At 41.1% G+C, this 15,411-nt stretch overlaps 1 protein-coding gene across 1 annotated transcript in view; it reads right to left on the reverse strand.

The window, feature by feature from the left end:
* Positions 1-367: 367 nt before the first annotated feature.
* Positions 368-15,411, reverse strand: part of ERGIC3 (ERGIC and golgi 3) — a 31,280-nt gene continuing 16,236 nt past the window's right edge. Inside the window, exons 4-13 of the mRNA XM_069751985.1 lie at positions 14,158-14,277; positions 12,377-12,473; positions 12,142-12,307; positions 11,978-12,035; positions 4,388-4,419; positions 2,855-2,951; positions 2,579-2,643; positions 1,745-1,881; positions 1,597-1,652; positions 368-1,227 (exon numbers count right to left, since the gene is read on the reverse strand). Of these exons, the coding sequence (XP_069608086.1) occupies positions 1,148-1,227; positions 1,597-1,652; positions 1,745-1,881; positions 2,579-2,643; positions 2,855-2,951; positions 4,388-4,419; positions 11,978-12,035; positions 12,142-12,307; positions 12,377-12,473; positions 14,158-14,277 (908 nt within the window). The 3' untranslated portion in view covers positions 368-1,147. The remainder of the gene's footprint in view (positions 1,228-1,596; positions 1,653-1,744; positions 1,882-2,578; positions 2,644-2,854; positions 2,952-4,387; positions 4,420-11,977; positions 12,036-12,141; positions 12,308-12,376; positions 12,474-14,157; positions 14,278-15,411) is intronic.

Here is a 15,411-nt window from a genome sequence, read left to right on the forward strand (position 1 = left end):
AAGGGTATTATATTTGTAAGAAAACCCCTTTAACAGCTGTAAAAGTGGTCCTCACCCAGTATTTAGAGAGTCCTGCATAGCAGATCTGTCTAGTCATTTGGGAGGCTTCAACTCCTGCATAACAAAGCAGATTCTATTCAGATACCTGAGAAAGTTGCATAAAATTCCAAATGTACCATGTCTTCTAAGAGACGGAGATTGGTAGTAACAGCTGCTTGGAGCAATGAAGAACATTCAAGCACAATACTATTAATACCAAGATCTTCAGTCACACCGCACACCATGACATTAGCAGTAACGCTTGCAAACTTTATAAAAAAAAAAAAATTCTAAAACTTAGTCTGTAGCATATAACAAGTCATAGGGCAAAGATGGAAGAACATTCTTGATAAGAGGCAAATCAGGGGCAAAGTACAAGACTGGCAACACATTAATGTGTACAACAATGTTTTGTTACTTCCCATTTTGTGCAATGTCCAAACACACGAGAATAAAAGAGCCCTGCTGCAAATATTGCACATGTAAGTAATAATTTGTTCCATACAACGACATAAAAGAATCATTCTGTTAATTTAATGGCTGTACAGTAATGAGATCCACAATCAGTCACCTCCATGATGCAAGTCATTGGTTTAAAAAAAAAAAACAAAAAAACGGTACATCTCATTTAGTGTGAAGAACAGATGCTCCTTGTAACCCACTGAGAAATATGGTGGGCGCACAGAGCCATCGCCATACCCAGGCAGAGGTGGCCATTCTCAGAGTGGCAGGATGAGAACAGCAGTGGAGTCTTCCAGTTACAGAAGAAGAAAAACAAAAAAAAACACACACGAGTACTGTCCACCAAAGAGGTCGCATCTCCAGACGTGACTGGAGAGAGCTGCCGTCACCTCCCACCTTGGAGGACCACCGGGGAGGATGAAACCAAAGCAGACATCACCAGTGATACAGAATGAACCAGCCATACGCTGTCCTAGTACACTGCACGGTAGGCATAAAATATTTCCGTGGGAAACAATGCAGGCTCCAGCTAAAGGCGTCTTCAGTCTGTTTTTCCCAGAGAAAGAACACGTCCACTTCCCGAACACCATTGTGCAGATACCCCAGTCTCAGTCCTGAAGATGGCAAGAACAGGTTCTGTCCACCATTATGTGGTTTTCCCAAGTTCAATTTTTTTCTGAATGGCACGTGTGGAGTGGTAGATAAGTGAATCAATAAGTCCAGCAACTGTGTCATGAAAGCAAAGAAAGTACAGTATAAATCATACAGCAACATCCAGAAGTGCCATAGGGTAGTGACTGGTTTTCACACCCAACTTTAATTTTTAAAGCACATTGTATGGTCTAATAAAATGCATACTCACCAACCAACTCCTCACTCCCAGCGCTGCCTCGCCAGTGATTAGCTGCAGCAGTCATATGCCAGACTGGCAAAGGAACCGTGGAGACCATCTGGGAACCACGCGGCAATGGAAGAGGAGTAGGAGATTGGTAAGCTAGTATGCTTTATATTTTATTAGACCATGCTGATTGCATTTAAGAAGGTGGAACGCTTTTAACTGGTAACCATCAATGACATGATATATGCAGCACTTACCTGTGAACACTCCTCCGATAATGGCGCACACTCCAGTTAGAAAGTGGGTAAATGATCTAAAGAACAAAGCATCAGACATGTTTAGCACCAGAACGTACAGGTCATTGCTAGCCAGAAAGATGCTATGCATGGCCAGGAGGTCTCTCACCTGTGCTTCTCTGTCAGTTTTACCATCATAGGAGAAAGCTCGTAAAGGACAAACACCCCTGGTAGACCCTGATCACCAATCAAACCGTTTGCAATCTTTTCATGTCTTGTTACTGAAAACTGATTGGTGCGCAATATCTAGAAAAGAAAAAAAAGTGAATATCACAAGTTATCCAGTTATTCATTGTGGGAAGAACAGGACTGTCAAGGATGCTTAAGGAAAAGTATCACTGGTTGATTCCATTCACACACAGCTGAATATTATCTGTCCGTGTGTGCACGAATGTAAGGAAAACTGATACTTTATAGGTGTACATCCACCACTAAATATTATTTTATTCTTAGTGTTCTAAAATAAATAGGTCCAACCTTTGTCACTGTTTAATATATCGTTTTTGGATTTAAAGCTTCATTTTCTCTTTTACACTGCACCAAAACCAGAGAAAAGGCAAAGTTTAAATGATTACATGTTGACTGTGCCGGCACCACTAGAGGGCGCTTATTGCATTCTGCCTATTTATCACATCATGCAGTAAAGCTCCCATGCGCCCTCTAGTGGTGGCTACATTCACGGCAGTAATGTGTTCAAACCACCTCCAAAAATTAAAAAGACACAGATGATCATCTTAATTTTAGCTGTCTAGCTCTTCAATAATATAAATAAGCAGAGCCCAACAGGAAACTAAGGATCTCCTTTTCCCTTTAGTCACAGCACAGACCCATATCCATGCTCTAACGCAATACTAAGTGCCAGCCAGCATGGTATGACTGCCAACATGCAGAACTAGACCCACAAGTCACACTTCACAAATACCCTGCAGCCTACTTCTCTTACCTCTCCATCTACTTTCACGTATAATGTAGGAACGATTTTCACAAAGTACTGGAACATCATAGATGCTATAATAGAGATAAAATAGATGGTGATTCAGCTATGTAGAGGTTGCAGAAAACGGATAGTGGCAGATCGCAGCCCCTCACTAAATATAAGAGACTGTATGTGGGGGCAAATCACAGCTCCTCTATAACGTGCACACCAAGGATTGCAATGCACGGAGCGACGCGGCAGAAGGAGAAGCCATGCTGGTAATGTCAGGAGCCTGGCACTCACACTGTACGGCGGACACACTGGTCCCATCAAGAGGATTCACTAGACCAGGATAGTCTCTTCCAAAGGAGAGATGTTTAATATGATGCGTCATATTAATCTGAGAAATAGAAAATACAACTATAAGATACATATATGCATCAAGTCAGTCAACGAGCAGTACAGGCCATGCCCCCTCAGTGCTGGCAGCGGCAGACTATGTTCGACCCTAAAGGGAGTAAGGACGTCCTGTCACCGATCTACTCATTCCCAGGAGGAAAAACCAGGCAATAGGTGCTATTTATCCCAGCAGTAGTATGAAGAGCGTCCATTAAAAGAGGACTCAGACAAATGAGATTTTCCTACCATAACATTACATCTAAAGTGGTCAAATATGGGATTAATCACAGACAACGATGCATCTCCGCATTGATTTATCCCAGCATGCGCCTCTTGCAGCTATTCACTGTCTCCATCAGGGCTGCGGCCAGCGACTGCAGTGGGGCATGTGCCCAAACAGCATGTGATCGCTGCAGGAATGTGAACAGAGACTGGCAGGAACCACTGGACAGCTAGCTCTGAAGCCGCAGGTACTGAACAGGTATGTGGTTTGGGGTTTTTTTTTTTCATTGTAATGCCTGAATCCTTTTGAGGCCAACGTTGGGGCTTTAAAGTGAACCAGGTTTTTGCTGACCCATCTGAGAGTGGCATGATGTAGGGTTGGAGACCCCGATTGCAGCAATGTGCCACTTACTGGGCAGCTTGATGCAATTTTGAAAAAAAAATCACGGTTTTATCTGCTGCAGATCTACCAGTTCTGTGAAGGCTGTACAACCCTCGCCAACACCACTGATTGACAGCTGTGTACACTGTGCATAGGCAGAAAGCTGCCAATCGGTGGTGGGGTTATACAGACCGCATGAATATGGTGGACTACATGGCAGCAGGTTTTCTTAGTGATATTCTTCTGATAAAACGAGTTTTATCAAAACTACAGCAAACAACCAAGTAATTGACATGGAACTGGAATCAGGGTCTATCTACATTATGCGGCCCTCAGGTGGAAAAAATACCTGGTTTGTTATTCTCTAAGAATATGGCTGTTTTATGGCTCTGTGTATGAGATGTATATTTACAGCTTTGGAGGTATTGCTTCTAGTTATGATTATTAACCAAGTACCAGTACCCTCAGATCCTTCAGACGGAACCTGAAAACCCATCTCTTCAAGAAAGCCTACAGCCTGCAATAACCATCCTGCCGCCTCGCCAACCACCCCCTGAGCTGCTGCACCCCCCAACCTACTGTCTCCTACCCCATTATCCCATAGAATGTAAGCCCGCAAGGGCAGGGTCCTCTCCCCTCTGTATCAGTCCGTCACTGTAAATTTGTTACTGTAAGTGATATCTATAGTTCTCTATGTAACCTCTTCTCATCTACAGCACCACGGAATTAATGGTGCAATAATATTATTATTATCTGTAGGAAACCATAAAAAGTACCACAACGTGGAAATAAAGTCAGGCTGTCTGAATTTATACAAATAAATCAGAACTTACACTGTCAAGTCCAAAGCTCTGCAGGTCATGGACTGTTGAAGAGGAAATAAAAACAAATTAGAGAGAACATTCAGATTTGAAAAGGTGCTTAATATTTTTTTCTTTATGGACATCCATGCTTTTCCCACCAACAGTAAGAAATTGAGTCTCTTTTTGCTATCAAAACCCTTGTGAACAAACTTTAAGTTCTATGAGTCCGAGACAGCAATAATGAACTGGCATTTTAGCGGCCATATTCTGGACCTCGTGGAGTGCTACGGGGTCATCATAAAGCCAATGCTGAATAAGAAGTATAAAAGACAGCAGAGAGGCAGGAAATTACCGTAGATGAAAGATATGAACCCATTTCATAGTGGGCTGAAAGTGACCTTACTATAGTCACAGGAGCAAAGGGAAAGTTCCAGTAATCACTTGATCAGTAACAAAGAAAGCGAGGAGGTAACGAGAAATGCTCTCCATGTTTAGACCTCATCAAGTGCAAGGAGCCGAGCTGTAGGACCATACACCGCTGCTCCTCATAAAACAACAAAAAAACGTTCTCTAAAACAACCCAATGAGAAAATAAAAAAAACCAACCTATGTATATAGGTTTAAAGGCTCAATCTGGAATCTCAAAGACCCCCAGAGAGATTACATTGGTTAAAGACAATATCAGCCAATGACGCAGTTTGGTTTTCATGATAAACAGAAACCAAGGTGCAGATCCAAAAAGAACCTAGCGCAGTAACTTTTGCAAAAACATGACAGAAAATTCCAGATTTTCTTTCTACTAACATGTATTACCAAGTCACAAATAAACTACCTATATAAGAAAAACAATCCGATAACGCTGCATTCGGACATTAAACTGGTGGACTGAGAGAATGAGAGCTACAATACAGCGACACACGACAGGCCTGGTGTAATAATGAAGTATAAAGTGTTATATTTAAAAAAAAAAAAATAAGGATAAACTTACTCTCAACAGCATGTACTGCAAGTGGAGAAGGCAGGAAAAGAAAAGAGAAATGGTTCCTTTATTATACCGCAGCACCTGCTCCTGCCCCACACAGCCTCCCCCAAGACACTGCCAATTCACTCCCTATGGCATTCCCTAACAAAGACTTAAGGTGCCTTGTAACTTTTTCATCCGCATAGGCAAATTCTGACCACCACAGCACTCATTCCGTGACCCACAGCAGGACACTACATAGCCCTAGCCCTACCCAGAAAAGGCAAGAAAGATAATCTGAGCAGACTGACAAAAAAAAAAATAATAAATTTAAAAAAATAAATAAATAAAGTTGTCATACACACTAATCCTGTATAACAATCGCCAGTCGGGACATCCGGCCGCTGTCCCCGAATCCCATAAGGCACCACGGCAGTGTCACTTGCACAGGAGCAGTTTGTGGCCGCAAAGCCACAAACTGCATCTGCACAAGTGACATACACGTCTCCGCTATTCCCACGCATGCGCGGGAATAGCGAAGTGCATGTCACTTGCGCAGGTTATATATAGAGATGTATGAACTCATCTTCCAGTAGCAGGGTGTCGGGAGTGAGGCTTGAGAGAGAGGAGGGGCGTCCATGTTGGCCTGGGAAGTCCGAGCGAGGTTTGGAGCACGGGCGCATGCACAGCGTTATCTAAAGCGCCAGAAGCCGGGCACATGCACAGTAAGGGGAATGGAAGAGAGGTTTCGGACGCAAGGTCCTCAAAGCATGTGCAGTCTGTATGCAAGCAGATGTAGACGTGCGTGGTGTATGTGGAGGTGGAAATATGGTTAAGTATCGGTGGGAATAGGTAACTAACACCATTCTCCTTTGGGGAATACATAGAACAGGAATGGAATACAGAGAGTGGAAAAGGAAAATAAGAAAAGGAATTTGAAGATGAAATGATTTATGGAGACAAAAAATAAATAAAAAAACTTGAAGAAATGAAGTAATGAAAAATATATTAAAAAATAAAAGCTCAAAAAGGAAAGAAAGTGACAAAAATTGAAAAGAAGATGAAAAGATGAAACATGAAAAATGAGGGGGGATAGCGCAAGGCCAAGGAACTGTTACTATGCATGCGTGGGATTAGTGGTGAAGTGTATGTCACTTGCGCCTGCACAAAAATGCAGAGGGATGATATAGAACAGATATGTTGGAAGGCGGAAATGGTGTGAGACATGTCCGATGCTCTGGTCAGCATCACTAAGCACACACAGATGCTAATTTCACCGCACTCCCGATGTGATGGCATAGGGCCTATTTCTAGTAAAATAAATAATTATTAGTAAACAATATAGGTTTATAACATGGAAAGTAGCAAGTCGCCATATGGCAGCACACATATTGACTACGGATCTGCAGTGCGGAAACACAGCGCTGTCATCCAGGCTCCATGCACATGGCTCTGATGGCTGCAGATCACCAGTAGGAGGGGAATCTATGGAAATATGAGCACGTTGAGTATTTGCTTGCAGAAATTTCTGCAAGGTTTCTGCACCTCTTGGCAGCAAAAACACACATTTTTTGCATGCGTTTCTGTACAGCAATGAAGACTTGTTTGAGCCAAGATATTTAAAAAACAAACAAAAAAAGTTTTGTGATGTAATTTCTTAGTTCAACACCTCCTTTTTCATGCTGATGCAGTGGCATCAGGGTAATGGGATTAGGGCTTGGTGTCAGCAGCTGTCATTGACACCAAACCCTAGGCTTAATAATGAAAAGGTGTCAGCCCAACACCCTCATTACTAAGTTGATAGACACACACGCACACACACACACATACATAGATTCTGTCACCAGCCTATGTAGGAGAATTATTTTTATTTGAATATATATGTAATTATTTTACTTTTTTAAACTGTGAGCACAGGTGTTGGCTGAGAGACTACATCTCCCATCAGTGGCTCCTGCTTTCACTGTTATTAGTGCCAGTAGACATAGCCCGATGGGAGCAGTAGTCTCATCAGCGCACACCTGTGCTCACAATTTAAAAATATAAAATAATTACAGCGTGTGAAACACCATAGGAAGTACGTAAAAACACAAACACTCAGCAAATCCGCAAACATTTTCATACCTGCGTTTTTGCTGCAGATTTGACTGGCTCAAGTGAAGTCAATGGGTGAAAAAGACTGCAGAAACGCACAAAGAATTGACATGCTGCAGAAATAAATGCACTGCAAATACTCAAAGGAAATTTACTGATCATGTGCACAACACTTCAGGATTGTCATTGAATTATCTTCATAATGATTCCGTAGCATTTTTGTCTGATTTCTGAGCGGGAAAACCGACATGAAAATGCATCAAAAACACACTGTGTGCACACAGCCTAATACTTGCAGTATGTTTTGCTCCCTGCGACAGCAGAACAGAGCCATATCGCATTGTAGGAAATGAGCAGGGGCATTGCTGACATTGCCACCAGCATGTACAGCCCCTGTATTCTTTTAACAGCAGCACGGAGGACAGCTGCGACAAATGTGCTCTGCCCTAGTACATGAGTAAGCAACACTTCAACTACATACTACCAACATACCTCTTGTACTTCAAATTTCCTTATGTGAATTTGGCAGTGACATTTTTCCTGCAACCAACAATGACTATTCTGCCATATTTAGCTTCTTGTCCTTTTTGCTACAAGAGCTATATATTTAGCATGGCAGCAGGAACACTTACTATATAAGCGAAGCCACCAATTAAATATAATGTGATGGTTCCTCTACTGACCGGTTTGAAAGAATATCTGAGAATGACAATAGAAAAATCTCTGACATTACATTAACAGGGGTTTTCTCACAAACAAAGCTCATTTTAATCAACGGATCTCAGAATTAAAATAAGATCCATAATTGGATGTGTTTTAACCCCTTTATCCCATATGATGTACTATCCCGTCGAGGTGACCTGGGACTTAATTCCCAGTGTAGGGATAGTACGTCATAAGCGATCGGCCGCACGCCGCCGGGTGTCAGCTGATTATTACAGCTGACATCCGGCACTATGTGCCAGGAGCGGTCACGGACCGCTTCTGGCACATTAACACCCGAAACACTGCGATCAAACATGATTGCAGCGTTCTGGCGGCATAAGAAAGCATCGCGCAGGGAGGGGACTCCCTGCGTGCTTCCCGGAGACCCTCGGAGCAACGCGATGTGATCGCGTTGCTCCGAGGGTCTCCTACCTCCTCCTCTGGATCCAAAATGGCCGGAGGGCCTTCCGGGTCCTGCAGGGAGGTGGCTTTCAAGCACCTGCTCAGAGCAAGCGCTGGTAAGCGTCCCTGCAGCGCCTGTGTGATCGCTGATCTGACGGTGCACTGCAAATGTGATGTCCCCCCCGGGGCAATGTAAAAAGTAAAAAAAAAAAAATTCCTAAATAAAGAAAAAAAATTGTTCTAATAAATACATTTCTTTATGTAAATAAATAAAAAAAACAATAAAAGTACACATATTTAGTATCGCCACGTTCGTGACGACCCCACCTATAAAATTGTCCCACTAGTTAACCCCTTCAGTGAACACCGTAAAAAAAAAAAAAAAAAAAACACGAGGCAAAAACCGACGCTTTATTATCATACTTTCAAACAAAACACGCGATCAAAAAGACGGATATAAATAACCATGGTACTGCTGAAAACCATCTTGTCCCGCAAAAAACGAGCCGCAAGACAGTGTCATCAACGAAAAAATTAAAAAAGTTATAGTCCTCAGAGTAAAGTGAAGCAAAAAAATTTTTTTTTTATATAAACTCGTTTTTATCATATAAGCGCCAAAACATAAAAAAAAATATATAAATGAGGTATCGCTGTAATCGTTCTGACCCGAAGAATAAAACTGCTTTATCAATTTTACCAAATGTGGAACGGTATAAACGCCTCCCCCAAAAGAAATTCACGAATAGCTGGGTTTTGTTCATTCTACCTCACAAAAATCGGAATAAAAAGTGATCAAAAAATGTCACGTGACCGAAAATGGTACGAATAAAAACGTCAACTCGTCCCGCAAAAAACAAGACCTCACATGACTCTGTGGACCAAAATATGGAAAAATTATAGCTCTCAAAATGTGGAGACGCAAAAACTATTTTTTGCAATAAAAAGCGTCTTTTAGTGTATGTCAGCTGCCAATCATAAAAAAAGCCCGCTATAAAAGTAAATCAAACACCTCTTCATCACCCCCTTAGAGAAAAATAAAAAAAATTTAAAAAATGTATTTATTTCCATTTTCCCATTAGGGTTGGGGCTAAAGTTAGGGTTTGGATTACATTTATGGCTGGGATTAGGGTTAGGGGTGTGTTTGGATTAGGGTTTCCGTTAGAATTGGCGGGTTTCCACTGTTTAGACACATCAGGGGCTCTTGAAAAGCGACATGGCGTCCGATCTCAATTTCAGCCAATTCTGCGATGATAAAGTAAAACAGTGCTTCTTCCCTTCCGAGCTCTCCCGTGCACCCCAACAGGGGTTTACCCCAACATATGGGGTATCAGCGTACTCAGGACAAATGGGACAACAACTTTTGGGGTCCAATTTCTCCTGTTACCCTTGGGAAAATACAAAGCTGGGGGCTAAAAAAATAATGTGTGTGGAAAAAAATAATCATTTTTTATTTTCATAGCTCTGCGTTATAAACTGTAGTGAAACACTTGGGGGGTTCAAAGTTCTCACAACACATCTAGATAAGTTCCTTGGGGGGTCTAGTTTCCAATATGGGGTCACTTGTGAGGGGTTTCTACTGTTTAGGCACATCAGGGGCTCTGCAAACGCAATGTAAGGCCAATACATCCAAGTCTGCATTCCAAAGTAAATTTTTTGTGAAAAAAAAAGTTAAATGTTCATTTTTTTTTTTAAACATTCCACAAATTCCTGTGAAACACCTGAAGGGTTAATAAACTTCTTGAATATGGTTTTGAGCACGTTGGGGGTGCAGTTTTTAGAATGGTGTCACACTTGGGTATTTTCTATCATATAGACCCCTCAAAGTGACTTCAAATGAGATGTGGTCCCTAAAATAAAATGGTGTTGTAAAAATGAGAAATTGCTGGTCAACTTTTAATCCTTATAACTCCCTAACAAAAAAAAAAAAATTTGGGGTTCTAAAATTGTGCTGATGTGAAGTAGACATGTGGGAAATGTTACTTATTAATTATTTTGTGTGACATATCTCTGACTTAAGGGCATGAAAATTCAAAGTTGGAAGATTGCACAACTTGCAAAATTTTCACCAAATGTCCGTTTTTTTCATAAATAAACGCAGGTAATATCAAAGAAATGTTACCACTATCATGAAGTACAATATGACATGAGAAAATGTCAGAATCAGCGGGATCCGTTGAAGCGTTCCAGAGTTATAACCTCATAAAGGTACAGTGGTCAGAATTGTAAAAATTGGCCTGGTCATTAACGTGCAAACCGCCCTTGGGGGTTAAGGGGTTAAAAATACAATGTTCCTGTGCTGAGATAATCTTATAAATGAGCCCAATATGTTCTGTGTAATGGCTGTGTCTGACCGTGCAGGAACATGGTCTGATCATACAGCAGCTCCTGGGCAGGGGAGGAAGCAAAAGAGTATACAGACAAGACTGCATGGGATCACAAATAATTCTTTGAGGTAAACATTTCCCTACTCTGTTTTTAAAAAATGTTTTACTCACAAAAAGAATCAGCTGTGATCTCATGCTGTGCCATCTGTATACTCTAGTTTGTGTCCTCCCCTGCCCAGGAGATGTGGTATGATCAGACCATGTTCCTGCAGGGTAAGACGCAGACATTACACAGTACCGGCAGATTTAGAATATTATCTTGGCACAGGAACATTTTTATTTTACATATCCAATTGCGCAACCTAAAGATCTATTGGTTAATATAAATTTATTTTGTTCATGGGAAAACCACTTTAAGTATGTAAATACTAAAAGCGCTGGTAAAATACTTTCCACTGTATTTGCCCCTGATGAACTACATCAGACGCCGATTGGATCCGCCACACACCATAGTGCAGTGTGGACAGTGAGTGATAACTAGAAAGCTGAGCCAGCAACCTATTCTCATTTTATGGTCGTTGATATTGTAGGGGGTCCTTTTAGCAACCAAGGGATTATTCCACAAAAAAAAAAAAAAAATTTTTTTATATATATATAAAAAAAATTTTTTTTTTTGTGTGGATGACATGTCAAAATGTACAAGTGACTGCTGCAGCCAATTACTGGGCGCAGGAATGGCCTTAGCGGTGTCTGCATTAGTCACATGTCCATGCTAAAACATCACCACTGAAGGCCAGGACACCAGCAGTGATCCAGAGACTAGACATTGAAGGGGTAGGTGTAATACTAGTAATACTCCAAGTGTAAAAGGTTGAAAATAAGCAAGCATATCCAAGGGGCTGGACATCCCCTTTAATGAAATGAATATGTTTCCATTCTCCCAGTCCACACAGTCTCCTTGTTTAACTTTCTATTTGGATTCTGTTTAACCTTTACTGTGAATTCCACCATGCTACGCGTACCATTATTCTAAGCTTTCCAGAAGTGCGATCCAAGACAGAACTGTAATCCCATAGTATTCAGTGCCCCAATGACTACACTTATTCCTTCCGATGTAGATTATAAAATACTTACCATGGACATGTGACTGTTGGAAGCTTTTTCCAGGTGCAAAATGAAAGTTCCCAGCCACCTAAATGACCAAAAAAAATAAAAATAAAATAATAAATCAACTAAAATTGATTTTCAGATACTATCAATAAAGTGAGACCAAATCAGGACATCTACAAAGTCAGTACCTTGTTGACTTCTAAGAAGCCGTACACCTCGCATCCCTCATTTTTCTGCTCCTGCATCTTTTGGCTGAACCCTTCCCGTTTACACTGTTCTATTGAATCTGGAGTCTTGAACGCCCATCCTTTCCGTCGGTAAGCCTCGCGCACATCATCACACGTGTTACAACACCTGCAGGGAATACCAAGGGGTGTTACATCTACACACAAAAATTAGACACCAAAAGTTCTTTATAAATACCTAATATCTTCAGATTCTGCCCCATAGCAGCTTTCACAGCGATCTGGGTCTAACGTTTTGGGGTCAAACGCTACGTGCTCCTCTGCTTTCCCTAAATCTGAAAAAAGCAAAAGAAATGTTGGCTAACAGCAGAAAGATTGTAAAAGTGGGAAGTTCATAGTGGGTAGTAGTTTACACGTTTGATTCTCAACCTACGGATATGCTGACATGTGTTTTTTCAGGGGTTTTTTTATGCAAATTCTAGCTGCGTTTTGCAGTACCAGCTATGTCTATGAGATTTAAAAAACAGATATCAGGTTTTGCTGTTTTTTGTGCCAAAACCTGATAAAGTAGAATCAGTAAACTTTATCAGCATGCACAGTAGACAAATGTAGCATGACAAGAACGCAAAAAGAAAGACCCACTCAACACGCAACAAAATAGTTTTTTTGCAGTAAGTCTTACTGCCAAGAGAGGAGGTCTTGTTGCAGAAAAAAAAAAAACAGCAAAAATGCAACGTGTGAACACAGCCTATGGAAAAGGACAATAGGTATATCATGTAACTGGTGGTATGTGCACGGTCTGATGCCTTTAACCCCATCATAATCATATAGTGTAAATTTACATCATATGGGCGTAGTGGGAGTATAAATTGCGCTCAGTAACTGAGTTAGGCTACGTTCACATTAGTGTTGTGCAGTGCTGCGTCGGGCGCAGCCGCGGCGACGCATGCATCATGCGCCCCTATATTTAACATTGGGGGTGCATGGACATGCGTTGTCTTGCGTTTTGTGATGCATGCGTCATTTTGGCGCAAGCGTCAGGGCGCAGAGGACGCTGCATGATGCATTTATTTCTGCGCCAAAAATCATGCAAAAATGAACGCATGCGTCACAAAAACTCACCGCTGTCAATACCTGACCGTGGCATTTAAATATATGGGATGCTAGGGCACACTCATTGATCAGCCCTTGCGATATGATTAAGACAGGAGCAAAGACTAAACGAAGCGTTAATTTACGTGCACTGTATATTTAATGCATGATGGCGTAAGAATATTTTTGCGCACATAAGCACTGGAGCTGGTGAGAAAATGTAACTGGTGTAATTATGTAACAAACAAGGGAGGAAAGAAAGGGGAACAGCGACTGCAGTCGATAGTATTAATAAAAGTATTGCATTTACAGTATTTATTTACACAACTGTGGTTTTGCAAAGGCGCACATCAAAAAAAAAATCAATATCATAAAAAGCAAATGAGGTCCGTATATAATGCTGCTGCAAGCATGACCACAAAAAACCCCGAAGACAGTCAAACTCAAAGAATATTTATTGCAAAGCACAAAAAATAGCAGTGAACAGAATGTAGCATAAGTGGTGTGATGTGGTATATATCTAAAGGTCAGAGGTATAGCATCTTCATATGTACTCTATATTAGTAAAGTGCCTGTGCAATGGCTTTATATATAGGTACATTCCTATAGTCAAGTGCATGTGCAAAACAATACCTCTGCCATACATGTGCACATGCAAAGATGTCAAAGGGCTTACTGGCTATAAATCAGGGACCTAACATAGCTAATGCAGTACCAGATGGAATGAGGAATAGTGCAGACTGCAATGACATGCGCCCACCCCTAAGCACGTTTTAGCGTACCTTTGTCTAATATTCGTTGTTAGTAAGGATCCATGTCACCAAAATGATCTTCTAGCAGTTTAATAATGTTTCATAACTCAGTAATCCCAATAATGACAAAATAATAGCAGTTTAAGGAGATCATTCACATTACTGCTGCATTTACCATGCTTCTCAGCTTCAGAAGTCACAGGCTTCCCATCATTATCCAGCCGCTGCTTGAATAAATTGTGTTCCACATCCAACTGCTGCTCCCCAGCCACATCCATGGCATCTATGCTCAGATCTGCCATAGAAACAAGTCACAGGATCAGTCACAGAAAAAAAACAAAACAACCTTGTGTTAAATATCATTTACAGATGGTGGAGGGGGGGCAATGCCGCTAATGTTTATAAAAGCTATGTGGAACTAATGTACCTTGTGTTTGAAACATGCAAGAATGCAAGTGGGTGTGTAAATATTAAAGTGTCACATTAGCAAAGTGTCATAATAATAATCTTTATTTTTATATAGCGCTAACATATTCCGCAGCTCTTTACAGTTTGCACACATTTTTATGGCTGTCCCCGATGGCTCACAATCTAAATTCCCTATCAGTATGTCTTTGGAATGTGGGAGGAAACCGGAGTACCCGGAGGAAACCCACGCAAACATGGAGAGAACATACAAACACTTTGCAGATGTTGTCCTGGGTGGGATTAGAACCCAGGACTCCAGCGCTGCAAGGGTGCAGTGCTAACCACAATAACCTCTTCCCTCCATCCCAGCCTTTTTGCACTTTTTTCCTCCGCTTCTTCCAAGAGTCATAACTTAGTTTATTTTTCCATCCACATAGCCATATGATTTTTTTGTGGATGAATTGTACTTTTGCATGCACCATTCATTTTACCATGGTGCACTGGAAAATGGTAACAAAATTCTGAGTGTAGTGAAATTGAAAGAAGTAAAAATTCAATTCAGCCATAGTTTTCTACGTTTTTTACGGTGTACATTCTCTGATAAAAATGACTTTGCATCTGTTTTCTCTAGATCAGTACGATTACAACTATACCAAATTTGTATAGATTTTTTGGGTCACTTTTGCATTTTGCTCACTCCACTAGAGGTACAGTAGCATGAGACAGTGTCTACAACCAAAAGAAGTTGCTGAGGTAGTGCAGCTCATCCAGGATGGCACATCAATGCGAGCTATGGCAAGATGGGCAACTGTCTGTCAGAACAGTGTCCAGAGCATAGAGCAGGAATTTGATAAAAAAGAAAAAAACCTTTCAAATTAGTAGATCCCATTTGTTTTGCCTTAGGTGGTAATAACTCTAGTACATATAAATGACCTCTGTCTTGTTACACCGACAGAAACAAGCCATAGACTGTTAATAGGAAAGGTAAATGTGAGCATCTGCAAAACGAAGCTCTGCCCCC

Source organism: Ranitomeya imitator, chromosome 2, assembly GCF_032444005.1.
Source record: "Ranitomeya imitator isolate aRanImi1 chromosome 2, aRanImi1.pri, whole genome shotgun sequence".
In the NCBI taxonomy this organism is placed as follows: Eukaryota; Metazoa; Chordata; class Amphibia; order Anura; family Dendrobatidae; genus Ranitomeya; species Ranitomeya imitator.